General features: G+C 42.2%; 1 protein-coding gene and 2 long non-coding RNA genes across 6 annotated transcripts in view; 1 reads left to right on the top strand and 2 right to left on the bottom strand.

The window, feature by feature from the left end:
• The first annotated feature begins 743 nt into the window (after positions 1 to 743).
• Positions 744 to 9,736, top strand: LOC139026246 (uncharacterized). 3 transcript variants are annotated; one of them, XM_070441530.1, is made up of 6 exons: positions 744 to 849; positions 5,530 to 5,718; positions 6,719 to 6,835; positions 7,060 to 7,144; positions 7,274 to 7,502; positions 7,918 to 9,736. In XM_070441530.1, exons 2-6 carry the CDS (start codon positions 5,546 to 5,548, stop codon positions 8,208 to 8,210), a joined length of 897 nt encoding a protein of 298 aa, XP_070297631.1. In that variant the 5' UTR covers positions 744 to 849; positions 5,530 to 5,545; the 3' UTR covers positions 8,211 to 9,736. The 3 variants fall into 3 exon arrangements, with proteins under 3 accessions (XP_070297631.1, XP_070297630.1, XP_070297632.1); XM_070441529.1 differs by having other exon boundaries at positions 7,912 to 9,736; XM_070441531.1 differs by having other exon boundaries at positions 746 to 849; positions 5,622 to 5,718; positions 7,912 to 9,736.
• Positions 9,737 to 11,427: 1,691 nt separating this feature from the next.
• The window catches only part of LOC139026245 (uncharacterized), a 25,054-nt gene continuing 19,589 nt past the window's right edge, over positions 11,428 to 16,892 (bottom strand). Inside the window, exons 2-4 of the long non-coding RNA XR_011477996.1 lie at positions 11,952 to 12,904; positions 11,542 to 11,580; positions 11,428 to 11,474 (exon numbers count right to left, since the gene is read on the bottom strand). This is a non-coding gene — a long non-coding RNA (uncharacterized lncRNA). The remainder of the gene's footprint in view (positions 11,475 to 11,541; positions 11,581 to 11,951; positions 12,905 to 16,892) is intronic.
• LOC139026244 (uncharacterized) lies at positions 11,613 to 11,910 on the bottom strand. 2 transcript variants are annotated; one of them, XR_011477994.1, is made up of 3 exons: positions 11,883 to 11,910; positions 11,749 to 11,788; positions 11,613 to 11,695 (listed from the first exon to the last, which is right to left on the bottom strand). It is a non-coding gene; the product is annotated as an uncharacterized lncRNA (long non-coding RNA). The 2 variants fall into 2 exon arrangements; XR_011477995.1 differs by having other exon boundaries at positions 11,657 to 11,707.

Raw genomic sequence — 16,892 nt, 5'->3', positions numbered from 1 at the left:
ACTACTTTATTTAGTCTATCAATGTAAAACATTATTCTGGAGAGCACTACTTTATTTAGTCTGTCAATGTAAAACATTATTCTGGAAAGAACTACTTTATTTAGTCTATCAATGTAAAACATTCTGGAGATCACTACTTTATTTAGTCTATCAATGTAAAACATTATTCTGGAGAGCACTACTTTATTTAGTATTCTGGGGCAACAAGTTATGACAGAAGAGAAGCTGCATGTATCTATAACTATAACTATAACTATAATTGACAAACAAATGGCCTACCAAATGTAGAAAACTATAATCAGAAAGGTATCTAAAGTAGGGGTAAAAGTAGCCAGTAGGCTACACGGTCCAGTACAGAGTATCAGATAAATACATTATTACAGTGGATCAAACTGCACAAGTAGCCTACTTTAAGAAGTGATTTGTTTTGACAATCAGATGAGAACATCATCACACAACACATATGATATGTGAAACAGCCTGAATAGACCACAGAAACAACAGAACATGGGATAAGATGTGATGAGAACATCATCACACAATACATATGATATGTGAAACAGCCTGAGCAGACAGCAGAAACAACAGTACATGGGATAAGATGTGTACATACATCTCAAAAACAGAATATTTGAGTATCCCGAATAATGATGGGATATTGGTGTGCATGTAAATGTGGTCACTGTTGTTGTAAAGTCTAGTTACAGCAGCTGTTTACTACCATCTAGTGGAGACACCAATAAAACACTATTATCAGGTTGGAACAGAAAGWCAATTTGTTATTTTGTACAGGATCCATTTTGAGACGACAGAGCAGAAAACACTATATGGAGAGAACTGACAAATAAAGTAAGTATTTCTGAAAAATAATTTATTCTAAAGGACAGAGTAAGATAATTAATACCTGGAATGAGATATTGCTAGTTCGTAGAACTGCTACTTGAGCTGCTGACAGACAGCAGTATGATATGTTGGATAAAAGAATACAGACAGACACAAATGTCAAATTCAATAGCCTTGTTCAAGCATAGTCGATTACCTTTCAACTACACTCTGTAACATCATCCTTTTCAATAGAAAGTGCAAACATAACGGCACAACATTAAGTTCTTAACAGTCAAGTCATATCAATTGAAAAAGCCTTACATTTTCTTTTTACTTCAGTTGTCATCTTCCTCTTTTTTTGTGTTTTTTTTTTGTAAATAAAACAGAGGACAAGTTAACTCTCTGTAGGCACGTGCCCAGCCTCCAACGTCCTGTGTGGTCTTCCGGCAGCAGTTTTATCCCTATCGTTGAAGGGGGGATTCGCCCAGGGAGCCATAAAGCTAGAACCGCCACTGCCTGGAGGGCAGGTAGTTTACCCCGGTTGATGCGTTGTGCAGACCTCACTACCCTCTGGAGAGCCCTGCGGTTGTGAGCGGTGCAGTTGCCGTACCAGGGGGTGATACAGCCCGACAGGATGCTCTCAATTGTGCACCTGTAAAAGATAGTGAGGGTTTTTGGTGACAAGCCACATTTTTTCAGCCTCCTGGGGTTGGTTGCCCCTACTTCACCACACTGTCTGTATGCGTGGACCATTTCAGTTTGTCGGTGATATGTACACAGAGGAACTTAAAACTTTCCACCTTCTTCACTACTGTCCCATCGATGTGGATATGGGGTGCTCCCTTTGCTGTTTCCTGAAGTCCACGATCATCTCCTTTGTTTTGTTGACGTTGAGTGAGAGGTTATTTTCCTGACACCACACTCTGAGGGCCCTCACCTCCTCCCTGTAGGTTGTCCCGTCATTGTTGGTAATCAAGCCTACCACTGTAGTGTTGTCTGCAAACTTGATGATTGAGTTTGAGGCGTGCATGGCAACACAGTCGTGGGTGAACAGGGAGTACAGGAGGGGGCTGAGGACGCACCCTTGTGGGGCCCCAGTGTTGAGTGTCAGAGGGGTGGAGATGTTGTTTCCTACCTTCACCACCTGGAGCGGCCCCTCAGGATCTCAAGGAAACAGTTGCACAGGACCATGCTTTCCACCTGGCTACCCCTACCCCGGTCAACAGCACTGCGCCTCCCACAGCAACTCGCCCAAGCCTTCCCCATTTCWCCTTCTCCCAAATCCAGTCAGCTGATGTTCTGAAAGAGCTGCAAAATCTGGACCCCTACAAATCAGCCGGGCTAGACAATCTGGACCCTTTCTTTCTAAAATTATCTGCCGAAATTGTGGCCCAACCCCTATTACTAGCCTGTTCAACCTCTCTTTCGTGACGTCTGAGATTCCCAAAGATTGGAAAGCAGCTGCGGTCATCCCCCTCTTCAAAGGGGGAGACACTCATGAACCAAACTGCTACAGACCTATATCTATCCTACCCTGCCTTTCTAAGGTCTTCGAAAGCCAAGTCAACAAACAGATTACTGACCATTTCGAATCCCACCATGCCTTCTCCGCTATGCAATCTGGTTTCAGAGCTGATCATGCGTGCACCTCAGCCACGCTCAAGGTCCTAAACGATATCTTAACTGCCATCGATAAGAAACAATACTGTGAGCCGTATTTATTGACCTGGCCATGCTTTCGACTCTGTCAATCACCACATCCTCATCGGCAGACTCGACAGCCTTGGTTCCTCAAATTATTGCCTCGCCTGGTTCACCAACTACTTTTCTGATAGAGTTCAGTGTGTAAAATCGGGGGGTCTGTTGTCCGGGCCTCTGGCAGTCTCTATGGGGGTGCCACAGGGTTCAATTCTTGGACTGACTCTCTTCTCTGTATACATCAATGATGTCGCTCTTGCTGCTGGTGAGTCTCTGATCCACCTCTACGCAGACGACACCATTCTGTATACTTCTGGCCCTTCTTTGGACACTGTGTTAACAACCCTCCAGGCGAGCTTCAATGCCATACAACTCTCCTTCCGTGGCCTCCAATTGCTCTTAAATACAAGTAAAACTAAATGCATGCTCTTCAACCGATCGCTGCCTGCACCTGCCCACCTGTCCAACATCACTACTCTGGATGGCTCTGACTTAGAATATGTGGACAACTACAAATACCTAGGTGTCTGGTTAGACTGTTAAGTCTCCTTATAGACTCACATCAAACATCTCCAATCCAAAGTTAAATCTAGAATTGGCTTCCTATTTTGCAACAAAGCATCCTTCACTCATGCTACCAAACATACCCTTGTAAAACTGACCATCCTACCAATCCTCGACTTCAGCGATGTCATTTACAAAATAGCCTCCAATACCCTACCCAATAAATTGGATGCAGTCTATCACAGTGCCATCAGTTTTGTCACCAAAGCCCCATATACTACCCACCACTGCGACCTGTACGCTCTCGTTGACTGGCCCTCGCTTCATACTCGTCGCCAAACCCACTGGCTCCAGGTCATCTACAAGACCCTGCTAGGTAAAGTCCCCCCTTATCTCAGCTCGCTGGTCACCATTGCAGCACCYACCTGTARCACGCGCTYCAGCRGGTATATCTCTCTGGTCACCCCCAAAACCAATTCTTCCTTTGGCCGCCTCTCCTTCCAGTTCTCTGCTGCCAATGACTGGAACGAACTACAAAAATCTCTGAAACTGGAAACACTTATCWCCCTCACTAGCTTTAAGCACCAGCTGTCAGAGCAGCTCACAGATTACTTCACATTGTACATAGCCAATCTATAATTTATCCCAAACAAATACCTCTTTCCCTACTGTATTTATTTATTTATTTATTTTGGTCCTTTGCACCCCATTATTTCTATCTCTACTTTGCACATTCTTCCACTGCAAATCAACCATTCCAGTGTTTTACCTGCTATATTGTATTTACTTCGCCACCATGACCTTTTTTGCCTTTACCTCCCTTATCTCACCTCACTTGCTCACATTGTATATAGACTTATTTTTCTACTGTATTATTGACTGTATGTTTGTTTTACTCCATGTGTAACTCTGTGTTGTTGTATGTGTCGAACTGCTTTGCTTTATCTTGGCCATGTCGCAATTGTAAATGAGAACTTGTTCTCAACTTGCCTACCTGGTTAAATAAAGGTGAAATACATTTTTWAAAATGATGAGTTTGGAGGGTACTATGGTGTTGAATGCAGAGCTGTCGTCAATGAACAGCATTCTTACATAAGTATTCCTCTTGTCCAGATGGGATAGGGCAGTGTGCAGTGTGATGGCGATTGCATCGTCTGTGGCCTATTGGGGTGGTAAGMAAATTGGAGTGGGTCTAGGGTGACAGGTAGGGTGGAGGTGATATGATCCTTGACTAGTTTCTCAAAGCACTTCATGATGACAGAAGTGAGTGCTACGGGGCGATAGTCATTTTTTTCAGTTATCTTTGCTTTCTTGGGAACATGAACAATGGTAGCCATCTTGAAGCATGTGGGGACAGCAGACTGGGATAGGGATTGATTGAATATATCTGTAAACACACCAACCAGCTGGTCTGCGCATGCTCTGAGGACGCGGCTAGGGATGCCGTCTGGGCCGGCAGCCTTGCGAGGGTTAACTCGCTTAAATGTTTTACTCACTTCGGCCACGGAGAAGGAGAGTCCACAGTCTTTGGTAGCGGGCCACGTCGGTGGCGCTGTATTGTCCTCAAAGCGAGCAAAGAAGTTGCTTAATTTGTCTAGGAGCAAGACGTCGATATCCGTGACGGGGCTGGTTTTCTTTTTGTAATCCGTGATTGTCTGTAGACCCTGCCACATACGTCTCGTGTTTGAGCCGTTGAATTGCGACTCTACTTTGTCTCTGTACTGACGCTTTGCTTGTTTGATTGCCTTACGGAGGGAATAACTACACTTTTTGTTTTTAGCCATGTTTCCAGTCTCCTTCTCATGATTAAATGCGGTGGTACGTGCTTTCAGTTTTGCACGAATGCTGCCATCAATCCACGGTTTCTGGTTAGGGAAGGTTATAATAGTCACAGTGGGTATAACACTTCCTTATGAACTCGTTCACCGAGTCAGCGTATATATCAATGTTATTGTCTGAGGCAACCCGGGACATATCCGAGTCCACGTGATCGAAGCAATCTTGAAACGTGGAATCCGATTGGTCAGACCAGTGTCAATTGCAGCAAGCTACTGGGTAACAGAAGCACTTCTTCCCTCAAAATCTCCTTGCTATTCATGTTAAATAAATTAATATGTCAATTTGTACTAAGCAAGCTGCTAACTCATCTTGCCCAGCCTACTGTAGTCTATCTGAAATAAGATGTAGGCCTATCAGGGGCAATTTTTTGGGCCTAGTTTTCAGGCCTTGTGGGCGGGTTTTGAGTAGTCATTGGGCTAGAATAAGTACTTGCATTAAATCACCTGACTGTTTGGATGTGTCTGTTAGTAAATGTTTTATTTCTAAGAGATAATGAATAAATGAGAACAATTGACATTCAATAATTAGTTGTCACTGTGTTAACCACAAGCAACATGCTGGATCTCTGTTTAGTTGTCACTGTGTTAACCACAACCAACATGCTGGATCTCTGTTTAGTTGTCACTGTGTTAACCATAACCATCATGCTGGATCTCTGTTTAGGGGTCAGTGATCTAAAATGAGTCACTCTGGGGAGAGAGAGCAGGGGGGCCCTGCCTCCAAAAGGAGTCTCTCTGGGGAGAGAGAGGAGGGAGGCCCTGCCTCTAAAATTAGTCTCTCTGGGGAGAGAGAGGAAGGGGGCCCTGCCTCTAAAATGAGTCTCTCTGGGGGACATGACACCAAAACTAAGAGGTGAGCTGACAATATTGTTTAACCTTTGTGTATATTGAATGTATATTCTAAAACGTTTTTTCAATCATAAATTATTTCTTATGGGTACATTCTAACTGTTCTAGATTYTAGATGTGTATGAAAATGTGTTTTTAAACAAAATGCTATATCTCCATTGTTTAGCAGGAATGGAATGTTTGTATCCTGTATATTTAACTGTGATATGTTGTTGTCTCACCTAGATATCTATATATCTCACGCCCTGGCCTTAGTATTCTTTGTTTTCTTTATGTTTTTTAGTTAGGTCAGGGTGTGACATGGGGAATGTATGTGTTTTTGTAGTGTCTAGTGTAGTTGTCTAGTTATGTCTATGGCTGCCTAGATTGGTTCTCAATTAGAGGCAGCTGTGGTTCATTGTCTCTGATTGAGAGCCATATTTAAGGCAGTCATAGGCATTGGGGTTTTGTGGGTAATTGTCTGTGTCTATGTTGCATGTTTGCACTTAGTCTTTGATAGCTTCACGTTTGTTGTTTTGTTTTGTTGTCCTTCTTCTAATAAAGAGAAGATGTATTTTCCACACGCTGCGCACGCTCTTTCTCCCATTGACGATCGTGACAATATATCCATTGTTTATCAGGAATGGAACGTTTGTATCCTGTATATTTGACTGTGATATGTGGTTGTCTCACCTAGCTAGCTTAAAATACCATATCTTAATTTCACCCAGTTTCTCACAGCAGGAAAATATCAGCAAATGTGCATTTTTATGTGGATTATAATTAAGGGACATTTTGGGGTTAATCCATTTTTCATCAAGGCAAATCAAGTCTGACATTTCTAAGCGGAAAGTATACACTTTAAAGCCTTGTAGTGGTTTAATAATTTATTTAAACAATAAAAGATAATTTACCAACGTTTCTGAAAAGTGATATATAGCGTTTTGGAATGGAACTTTTCTTATGTTTTCCATCTGAGCTCAGAGTAGATGAGAGACATAACATTTGTCTCTGTTGTGTTGAAGCCCAATCAAGCTGAAGAGACCAGCCTCCCCTGTACCCAGCTGTGTGTCCATGAAGAGTGACTGGTCTATGGGTCAGCCTATAAACTTCAGAGAGGGAGACTTTTCTACTGAACAAAGGTAAAAAGAACTCATGGGTCAAGGTCTGTGAGTTAAACAACACTGTCTCTAGTCATTTCTCCTCTCCCATTTTCACATTTATTTTTGTTGTTTTCATAATCCATAAGCTAATCCTTTTTTCCATTTTCATAGTCCTAAAACATTAAACAAACACAACATTCCCTCCCTGTGTGTGTGTGTGTACTCCCTGGATGAGGAGATGTAATCTCATGTTTTGTCCACAGAAACCAACAGGAGAGATCAGAGTCAGAGATTCTCAGTGTTCAGTCTTCCCAGAGTCATCAAACAGACCTGGCCTCCATATTCTGTGTATGTGGTCCTGTTATGTACATTTGTTTTTGTTTAMCTCAAGCAAAGTTGATCTGTCAATCATTCATTAATGTGTTAATGAGAAATAATTTTGTCTCTTGCTTAACTTAATTACTTGATTTATTTCAGTTGCTTGAAGAGAATATTATGACATTTGTGAAGAATGAGCTGAAGATGTTCAAGAGGATTCTTAGTCCAGAACTCCCAGAAGGCTTTGAGAGTCAGAAGCAGGATAAGGAAGTGGTGGATGCTGAAGATGAGAAGCAGGAGAGCAGTGCCAGAGAGGGGGCTCTGAAGATCACACTGCACGTCCTGAGGAAAATGAACCAGAAGGATCTTGCTGACATTCTGGAGAAAAGTAAGATCTGYCTGCCTCATGTTGAATGATGTCTTATAACATTTAAACGCTGTAGCTAAAGTACAGCTAAAGTAGCTGTGTAACTCAATGATATTGTAGCAGCCTCAACACAAACCGTAGTGACCTCATCAAGTAGCAGCAGGGATGTGTTGTGTTGATTCATTTAGACAGAGAGACAGAGGAGAGAGAGAGAGAGAARGAGAGAGAGARACAACATTAATAATACCATCAATAATACCAATAATAATATAATCAGTCACCATAGTCTGTAACATATTATGAAAACATTTACACATTTATACAGACAGTTAATAGAATAAATTATKATMATGTAAAACTTTATAACAGTCCTACAATACTGTAGGCATTAAAACATACGTAATATTAATATCCTCTGTGTTATTTCTAGATTCAGATGAGCTTGMTGTGATTTGCCAACATGAACTCAAATCTAATCTAAAGAAGAAGTTTCAATGTGTATTTGAGGGGATCGCTAAACAAGGAAACCCAACACTTCTCAATAAGATCTACACAGAGCTCTACATCACWGAGGGTGGAACAGGAGAGGTCAATAATGAACATGAGCTGAGACAGATTGAGACAACAACCAGGAAACAAGCAAGACCAGAGACTGCAATCAAATGTAACGACATCTTCAAACCCTTAACTGGACAAGACAAACTTATCAAAACTGTGTTGACAAAGTGAAGTCATGATGATCATGATGATCTCCTGGTCATGTTTTCTCCCAGCAGTCCCTCTCTGGCCCTCATCTCCTGGTCATGTTTTCTCCCAGCAGTCCCTCTCTGGTCCTCATTTCCTGGTCTTGTTTTCTCCCAGCAGTCCCTCTCTGGTCCTCATTTGGTCATGTTTTCTCCCAGCAGTCCCTTCTGGCCCTCATCTCCTGGTCTTGTTTTCTCCCAGCAGTCCCTCTCTGGTCCTCATCTCCTGGTCTTGTTTTCTCCCAGCAGTGCCTCTCTGGTCCTCATCTCCTGGTCATGTTTTCTCCCCTGGTCTCCCCCTGTAGGTCAGACCTCCCTGCTACCCACATGAACCATTTGTTAGGTCTCCAGCCTCTACAGAAAGTACAGACAGGGKTGTGGAAGTACACAAGCTGGGAGTGATGTCTAGSAGAGAGAGGGCACGGTATGCACAGTTCTAAACYTGCAGAAAGACTCGTTATAATCAAGCTGTAATTATGACTGTAATGTAATCTGATGTCACATGCCACACACTGCCATCATGCCCTGAAGCAAGGCCTTTGACCTGAGGTGCTGCKTACCAGTACATTCCCAGCTTCATGGTACAGCAGCTGTAAAACGGTGAGCACATAACTCATGAACAACTTCTATTGAATGTCACTGGCTATAGTTGTCTTGGACGGTATCCACTGGATTTAGTTTAGTTTAGAGTTTATTTCAGAAAGGAAACACCACATAGAAACATGTTTAACCATTCATTAAAGAATTAATAATTCAAGTCCTTGCGATATAGTCTCTGCTCCTTCAGGGTTTCTCACTGCCCAAGGAAAGCGTCATTATATAAAACTACCTACAAACAGTGAGTGCGGWAAACTCTACCAATCCCCCCGGCAGGAGCACAGAACCCAACAGTTAGAGGCTGGGGTGGTGGTGGGAGCAAGAAGCCAAGCACTAGAGCGTGAGCATCAATGCAGAGCAAGAAACCAGCACATAGTAGCAGGAGCATCAATGCAAGACAAGAAACCAGCACATAGTAGCAGGAGCATCAATGCAGAGCAAGAACCAGCACAATAGTAGCAGGAGCATCAATGCAGAGCAAGAAGCCAGCACATGATAGCAGAAGCATCAATGCGAAGCAAGAAAGCCAGCACATAGTAGCAGGAGGATCAATGCAGAGCAAGAAACCAGCACATAGTAGCAGGAGCATCAATGCAGAGCAAGAAGCCAGCACATATGGCAGGAGCATAAATGCAGAGCAAGAAGCAAGCACATAGTGGCAGTGGCATCAAGCGCAGCGGATGATGTGAACAGACCCGGTCAGCTTAAATAGACCACCAAATAAGGTAGGCGTGATTGTGGTAGTATCTAATTGGACCATCTCAGCTGATGGGACTCCTTTCTGAACTGCTCACTCATTGGTCACATGCACAGGAGTGTTTATCTGTATGTACAGTATGTATGTTTCCACCCCCTCTCTGCCCAGTGAAGAAAGATGTCAATAACATTGAAACAGGATTACACCTCTCTGCCCAGTGAAGATGTATAACATTGAACAAGGGTTATACACGCTCTGCCAGTGAGATGTCAATAACCATTGAAACAGGATTACACCCTCTCCCAGTGAAGAAGATGTCAATAACCATTGAAACAGGATTACACCTCTCTGCCCAGTGAAGAAGATGTCAATAACCATTGAAACAGGGTTACACCTCTCTGTCCAGTGAAGAAGATGTCAATAACCATTAGAACAGGTTACACCTCTCTGTCCAGTGAAGAGATGTCAATAACCATTGAAACAGGGTTACACCTCTCTTCCAGTGAAGAAGATGTCAATAACCATTGAAACAGGGTTACACCTCTCTGTCCAGTGAAGAAGATGTCAATAACCATTGAAACAGGATTACACCTCTCTGTCCAGTGAAGAAGATGTCAATAACCATTGAAACAGATTACACCTCTCTTCCAGTGAAGAAGATGTCAATAACCATTGAAACAGGGTTACACCTCTCTGTCCAGTGAAGAAGATGTCAATAAATATTTCAACTTATCTGTTTTTCTGTTCAGGAAAAATGGTCATGTCTGTAAAACAACAATCAAAAATAGTCAATGGGTGAGAACATGTTTTATTTGATTTCATTAAACATTAACATACAACACAAAGGAGGTTTCATCATAACTGGACCAGTTTGCCCATTCTATGTATTATTCAGTATAGTATTATGAACATAAAAGGTGGGAAACCAAAGTTAAGCCCAGTCTTCTGCTATGTAAATCATTACAGAGTTTAAGACTAAAGTATATGGAATGGAATGGAATGGGAAATTCATTAACAACATATATATATACACTGCATGTTTATTAGATATAGTAGACATCAGCAAACAAACAAGAAAGGGAATACATTTTACAATGGTTATAAATGTAGCACAGTTTTGCCAGAATTTTGTTATCTAGCATTATCAGGGTTTGTTGTGATTGAGCCCCTTCTATACACATCCATTCTCAACTGACTAGAAGAGTTTTATCTGAGAACTAGAGAGACTAGAGTCAGCACTAGCACTGTCCCTAGAACTGTTACCCTAGAATGGTCCCAAATAGCATTCCCTAGACTGTCAACCTAGAACTTCCCTAGACTGTCCTAGAACTGTCCCTAGAACTGTCCCTAGCCACTGTCCCTAGAACTGTCCCTATAACTGTCCCTAACTGCCTAGAACTGTCCCTAGAACTGTCCCTAGCACTGTCCTAGAACTTTCCCTAGCGCTGTCCTAGAAACTGTCCCTATAACTGTCCCTAGAACATGTCCCTAAAAACTGTCCCTAAAACTGTCCCTAGAAGCACTGTCCCTAGCACTGTCCCATATAGCACTTCCCTATACAACTGTCCCTATATAGCACTGTCACCATATAGCAATGTCCCTATATAGCACTGTCACTTAGCACTGTCCCTATATGACACTGTCCACTAGCACTGTCCCCATATAGCACTGTCACTAGCACTGTCACTAGCACTGTCCCTATATAGCACTGTCACTAGCACTGTCCCTATTACATTGTCACTAGCACTGTCCCTATTAGCACTGTCACTAGCACTGTCCCTATGTAGCATGTCACTAGCACTCTCCCTATATAGCACTGTCACTAGCACTGTCCCCTATATAGCACTGTCACTAGCACTGTCCCCATATAGCACTGTCACTAGCACTGTCCCATATAGCACTGTCCCTAGCACTCCCTATACACTGTCCCTATATAGCACTGTCACTAGCATGTCCCTATATAGCACTGTCCTAGCACTGCCCTATATAGCACTGTCACTATAGCACTGTCCCCATATAGCACTGTCACTAGCACTGTCACTAGCACTGTCCCTATATAGCACTGCACTAGCACTGTCCCTATTAGCATGTCACTATAGCACTGTCCCTATATAGCACTGTCACTAGCACATGTCCATTAGCATTGTCACTAGCACTGTCCCTATATAGCACTGTCACTAGCACTGTCCCTATAGCACTGTAAAGCACTGTCCTCATATAGCACTGTCACATAGCACTGTCCCCATATAGCACTGTCACTAGCACTGTCCCTATATAATTAGCACTGTCACATAGCACTGTCCCTATATAGCACTTGTCACATAGCACTGTCCCTATATAGCACTGTCACTAGCACTGTTCAACCTATATAGCACTGTCACTAGCACTGTCCGCATATAGAGCACTATCACTAGCACTGTCCCTATATAGCACTTGTCACTAGCACTGTCCCTATATAGCATTCTTATGGCATTGACTACTTCTTCTGCCGCCTTAGTGTTAACAACTCATCCTGGAGAAAAGGTCTGATACCCTCACATGCATGGAGTCTATCCTTTAATACTCCCTCTTCAACWACGAGGGTGCGGTCAACTGGCAGATGGAATGCCAGGGTCACATGGTCCCACATGAAATRCTCATAACCACGTCCTAGTTCTTCTGTTTCAACTGTTCCACTCTCTCTGTTGATGATCAGCTTCTTTGTATGGGTTTCACATATTGCTTCTGCACGCCAGACAATTTGACCATCTTTATAAATGCATATTGCCTTATCATCCTCATCAGCAAGAAGTGGGTACTCATCAAACTCTGTCACCTCTGGACCGTGGACAACCACAACGTACATGATCTCCTGCCGGTAAAACACAGTTTCATAGACTCTCAGGACAGGCTTCTCTCCCTCACAGATCTGCTCTGTGTACATCTGCATGAGATCCTCCAAGGGGAAGGTAAACTTAAAGTTCCCATACCGAGATCCCTTTTGGAAGACAGGGGAGGTGGTGAATTCCCTCAGGAATGGATTGTGTCTTTTTTCTTCACCCGTKTTTGGGTCAAAGGAAAGCTGTTCCTTTTCAAGGAAGCGATTCTCTGCTGYCTCAATTTCACCTTCTGTAATGTGAAGAGCCCACCATGTGAAACCCCCTCTTTGCCCTGCTGTAAATCCACTCAAATCCATGATTCCTGCCAGACCTGTTGGAGTGGTTACATGACAGACTTTGTCCACGTGAAATTCCGCTTTGTCAGCTTTGGGGTACAGTGGAATGTCTTTTGAAATAAGATGTCTACAACTTAGTGGGGTCACCATTTTCAAGATTCTATACTCTTATGCTCCCCACGGAATAGGTCTCCGTTTTTTCTCTTTTGTTTTGGCGCTGCATTTTCTTTCCCTGAAAAGATGAAAGTTGACAATTAGATGAATCGTGTGTCTCTTTATTTAACTAGATTGTTTGCACAAATCATTACGAGGTGATGCAAATGTTCTAATATAAATTAGATGGGACTGATGCAAGATATGAAGTCCTTAAGCCACATATAGTTGTAAACATTTTGAAGCTTGTCGCTTATTTACAAAGACAAAAGACAACACAAACTTCAAATGGAATAATAGCAGATTTAATTGTGTGTTACAACAGGGTGAGACAGGTATAAGTTCCAAGAGTTTATTTCTATTTGATATTATTCTAGAAATCAATACAGGATATCAACAAAAACATGAAAATAAATTATAACAAAATAAGATTACTTTCAAAAAGAGATCCATTGTAATGAGGTTGTATCATTTGAGTGTTTTGTAATGTGTTTTAGACAAGAAGAAACATATTCTATTGCACACAACTCCTGGAAGTAATCATCTCTACAATAAATATATTTATAATCAAAAGACATCTGTATAATGTGGTTCCTTTTATACGGTACATAAATAATACTAAATTAGGAACATTTTCAGTCAAACCATAGCTAAACAATGTACTAAAATGTATCATTCTAAAAACACAAACTAAACAAGCATCCTTTGGATACCTTCATTGTGTGCAGTAGGGTACTTAACTTGAGAGGTATGTTTCAGTAAGTAAGACCTAGCAAATACTAACTGTATCTCTGGTTCTTCACTTAACCAATAAGGCACGAGGGGGGTGTGGTATAGTATGGGCCAATATCCACGCCAAGGGCTGTTCTAAGACATTGCGGAGTGGCCTGGATACAGCCCTTAGCCCGTGGTATATTGGTCATATACCACAGAGGTGGTAAACAGAGGTGGTAAACTGGTTACCAACGTAATTAGAACAGTAAAAATACATGTTTTGTCATACCCATGGTATACGGTCTGACATACCACAGCTGTCAAACCAATCAGCATTCAGGGCTGGAACCACCCAGATTTTACATTAAATGTCTAATACGTTTGCTTGGTTAAATATTTTGCCCTGTCACTAAAACAGTCACACCCTGTCATCGTTGCACACTGCAATGTTAGGTTATATAGACTATATGACCAAAAGTATGTGGACCATGTTTGTCGAACATCTCATTCCAAATCATGGGCATTAATATGGAGTTGGTCCACTCTTCTGGGAAGAAAGAGTTGGAACATTGCTGTAGGGACTTGCTTCCATTCAGCCACAAGAGCATTAGGAGGTCGGGCACTGATGTTGGGCGATTAGGCCTGGCTCGCAGTCGGCGTTCCAATTCATACCAATGTTGTTTGATACATTTGAGGTCAGGGCTCTGTGCAGGCCAGTCAAGTTCTTCCATTCAGGCAGGTAGCGTTCTCCTGGCATCCACCAAACCCAGATTCGTCTGTCGGACTGCCAGATGATTAAGCGTGATTCATCAGAGAACGTGTTTCCACTACTCCAGAGTCCAATGGCAGCGAGCTTACACAACTCCAGCAGACGCTTGGCATTGCACATGGTGATCTTAGGCTTGGGTGCGGCTGCCTTGGCCATGGAAATCCACTTCATGAAGCTCCCAATGAACAGTTATTGTGCTGACGTTGCTTACAGAGACAGTTTGAACTCGGTAGTGAGTGTTGCAACCGAGGAAAGACGAATTTAAAGCGCATCAGCACTTGGCGGTCCCGTTCTGTGACCTTGTGTGGCCTACCACTTCGCGGGTGAGCCGTTGTTGCTTCTAGACGTTTCCACTTCACAATAACAGCACTTACAGTTGACCGGGGCAGCTCTAACAGGGCAGAAATTTGTTGAACTGACTTGATGAAAAGGATCCTACTTTATGGTTCTGAATCCTGGGTCCTACTTTATGGTTCTGAATCCTGGATCCTACTTTATGCTTCTGAATGCTGATCCTACTTTATGCTTCTGAATCCTGGGTCCTACTTTATGGTTCTGAATCATGGATCCTACTTTATGGTTCTGAATCCTGGGTCCTACCTTATGGTTCTGAATCCTGGGTCCTACTTTATGGTTCTGAATCCTGGGTCCTACTTTATGTGCTGAATCCTGGGTCATCAACCAAGACATGGAAAATAAATAAACTCCTTTTGCCACATCAGGCTGCAGAATCATGTTCAACATCAAAAGTACAAGATTGTGTCACAAATGCAACATGACAAACACTACTCTGCAGCAGAGACTCTGAATCAAAGGGGGTCGCTATACAGATCTGAATATCAATAGGTATCTCTACACAGATCTGAATCAACAGGGGTCACTAATACAGCGTCTGAGTCAATAGGGATCTCTATACAGATCTGAATCAATAGGGTTCTCTATACAGATCTGAATCAATAGGGGTCTCTATACAGATCTGAATCATAGGGGTCTCTAAACAGATTCTGAATCAATAGGGGTCTCTATACAGGTCTGAATCAATAGGGGTCTCTATACAGATCTGAATCAATAGGGGTCTCTATATAGATCTGAATCAATAGGGGTCTCTAACAAGCATATCTGAATCAATAGGGGTCTCTATACAGATCTGAATCAATAGGGGTCTCTACACAGATCTGAATCAATAAATGTACTTAAAATGGGATTTAAAATAAAAATGTCAACTCTTTCAAAAGTGGGGTACCCATAAAGATGTTGGAGGACACATAGAAGGACGAAGGGAATCTTATACCAGTTGAAGTTTACATTAACAAAAAAAAAAAAACCTTAGCCAAATACAATAACTTCATTTTTCAACAATTCCTGACATATTTAATCCTTAGTGTTAAAAAATTCCCTTTCTTTAGGTCAAGTTAAGGATCAACACCCACTTTCATTTTTTAAGAATTGTGAAAATGTCAGAATAAGTAGAGGAGAATTATTTATTTCAGGTTTATTCATTTCATCATATTCCCAGTGGGTCAGAAGTTTACATACACTCAATTAGTATTGGTAGCATTCTCTTAAATTGTTTAACTTGTGGTCAAACGTTTCGGAATAGCATTCCACAAGCTCCCACAATAAGTTGGGTGATTTTGGCCCATTCCCCTGACAGAGCTGTGTAACTGATGAGTCAGGTTTGTAAGCCTCCTTGCTAGCACACGCTTTTTCTGTTCTGCCCACAACTTTCTATGGGATTGAGGTCAGGGCTATGTCATGGCAACGCCAATCCCTTGACTTTGTTGTCCTTAAGCCATTTTGCCACAACTTGGAAGTATGCTTGGGGTCATTGTCCCATTTGGAAAGACCCATTTGCGACCTAAGCTTTAACTTCCTGACTGATGTCTTGAGAGTTGCTTCAATATATCCACATAATTTTCCTGCCTCATGATGCCATCATTTTTGTGAAGTGCACCAGTCCCTCCTGCAGCAAAGCAACCCCCACAACATGATGCCTGCCACCCCTGTGCTTCACGTGGTGGTGGTGGTTTCTTCGGCTTGAAAGCCACCCCCTTTTTTCCTCCGAACATAACGATGGTCATTATGACCAAGTAGTTCTATTTTTGTTTCATCAGACCACAAGGACATTTCTCCAAAAAGTATAACCTTTGTCCCCATGTGCATTTGCAAACAGTAGTCTGACTTTTTTTTTTATGGCGGTTTTTGGAGGCAGTGGCTTCTTCCTTGCTGAGCGGCTTTTTAATGTTTTGTCGATATAGAACTCGTTTTACTGTGAATATAGATAATTTTGTACCTGTTTCCTCCAGCATCTTCACAAGAAACTTTGCTGTTGCTCAGGGATTGATTTGCACTTTTCACACTTTTTTTATACCTGCGTACTATTGTTTGGTACAGAATGAACGTGGTACCTTCAGGCGTTTGGAAATTTGCTCGCCAAGGATGAACCAGACTTTGGAGGTCTTAGCTGCCCATGATGTCAAGCAAAGAGGCACTGAAGTTTGAACGGTACCTTGAAAATACATCCACAGGTACACAGCTCCAATTGACTCATATTATGTTCAATTAGCCTATCATAAGGCGTTAA

This window comes from Salvelinus sp. IW2-2015, unplaced genomic scaffold, assembly GCF_002910315.2.
Source record: "Salvelinus sp. IW2-2015 unplaced genomic scaffold, ASM291031v2 Un_scaffold4195, whole genome shotgun sequence".
Classification (NCBI taxonomy): domain Eukaryota; kingdom Metazoa; phylum Chordata; class Actinopteri; order Salmoniformes; family Salmonidae; genus Salvelinus; species Salvelinus sp. IW2-2015.
The sequence above is the reverse complement of the archived record's forward strand: the minus strand, read 5'-3'. Positions and strand labels throughout refer to the sequence as shown.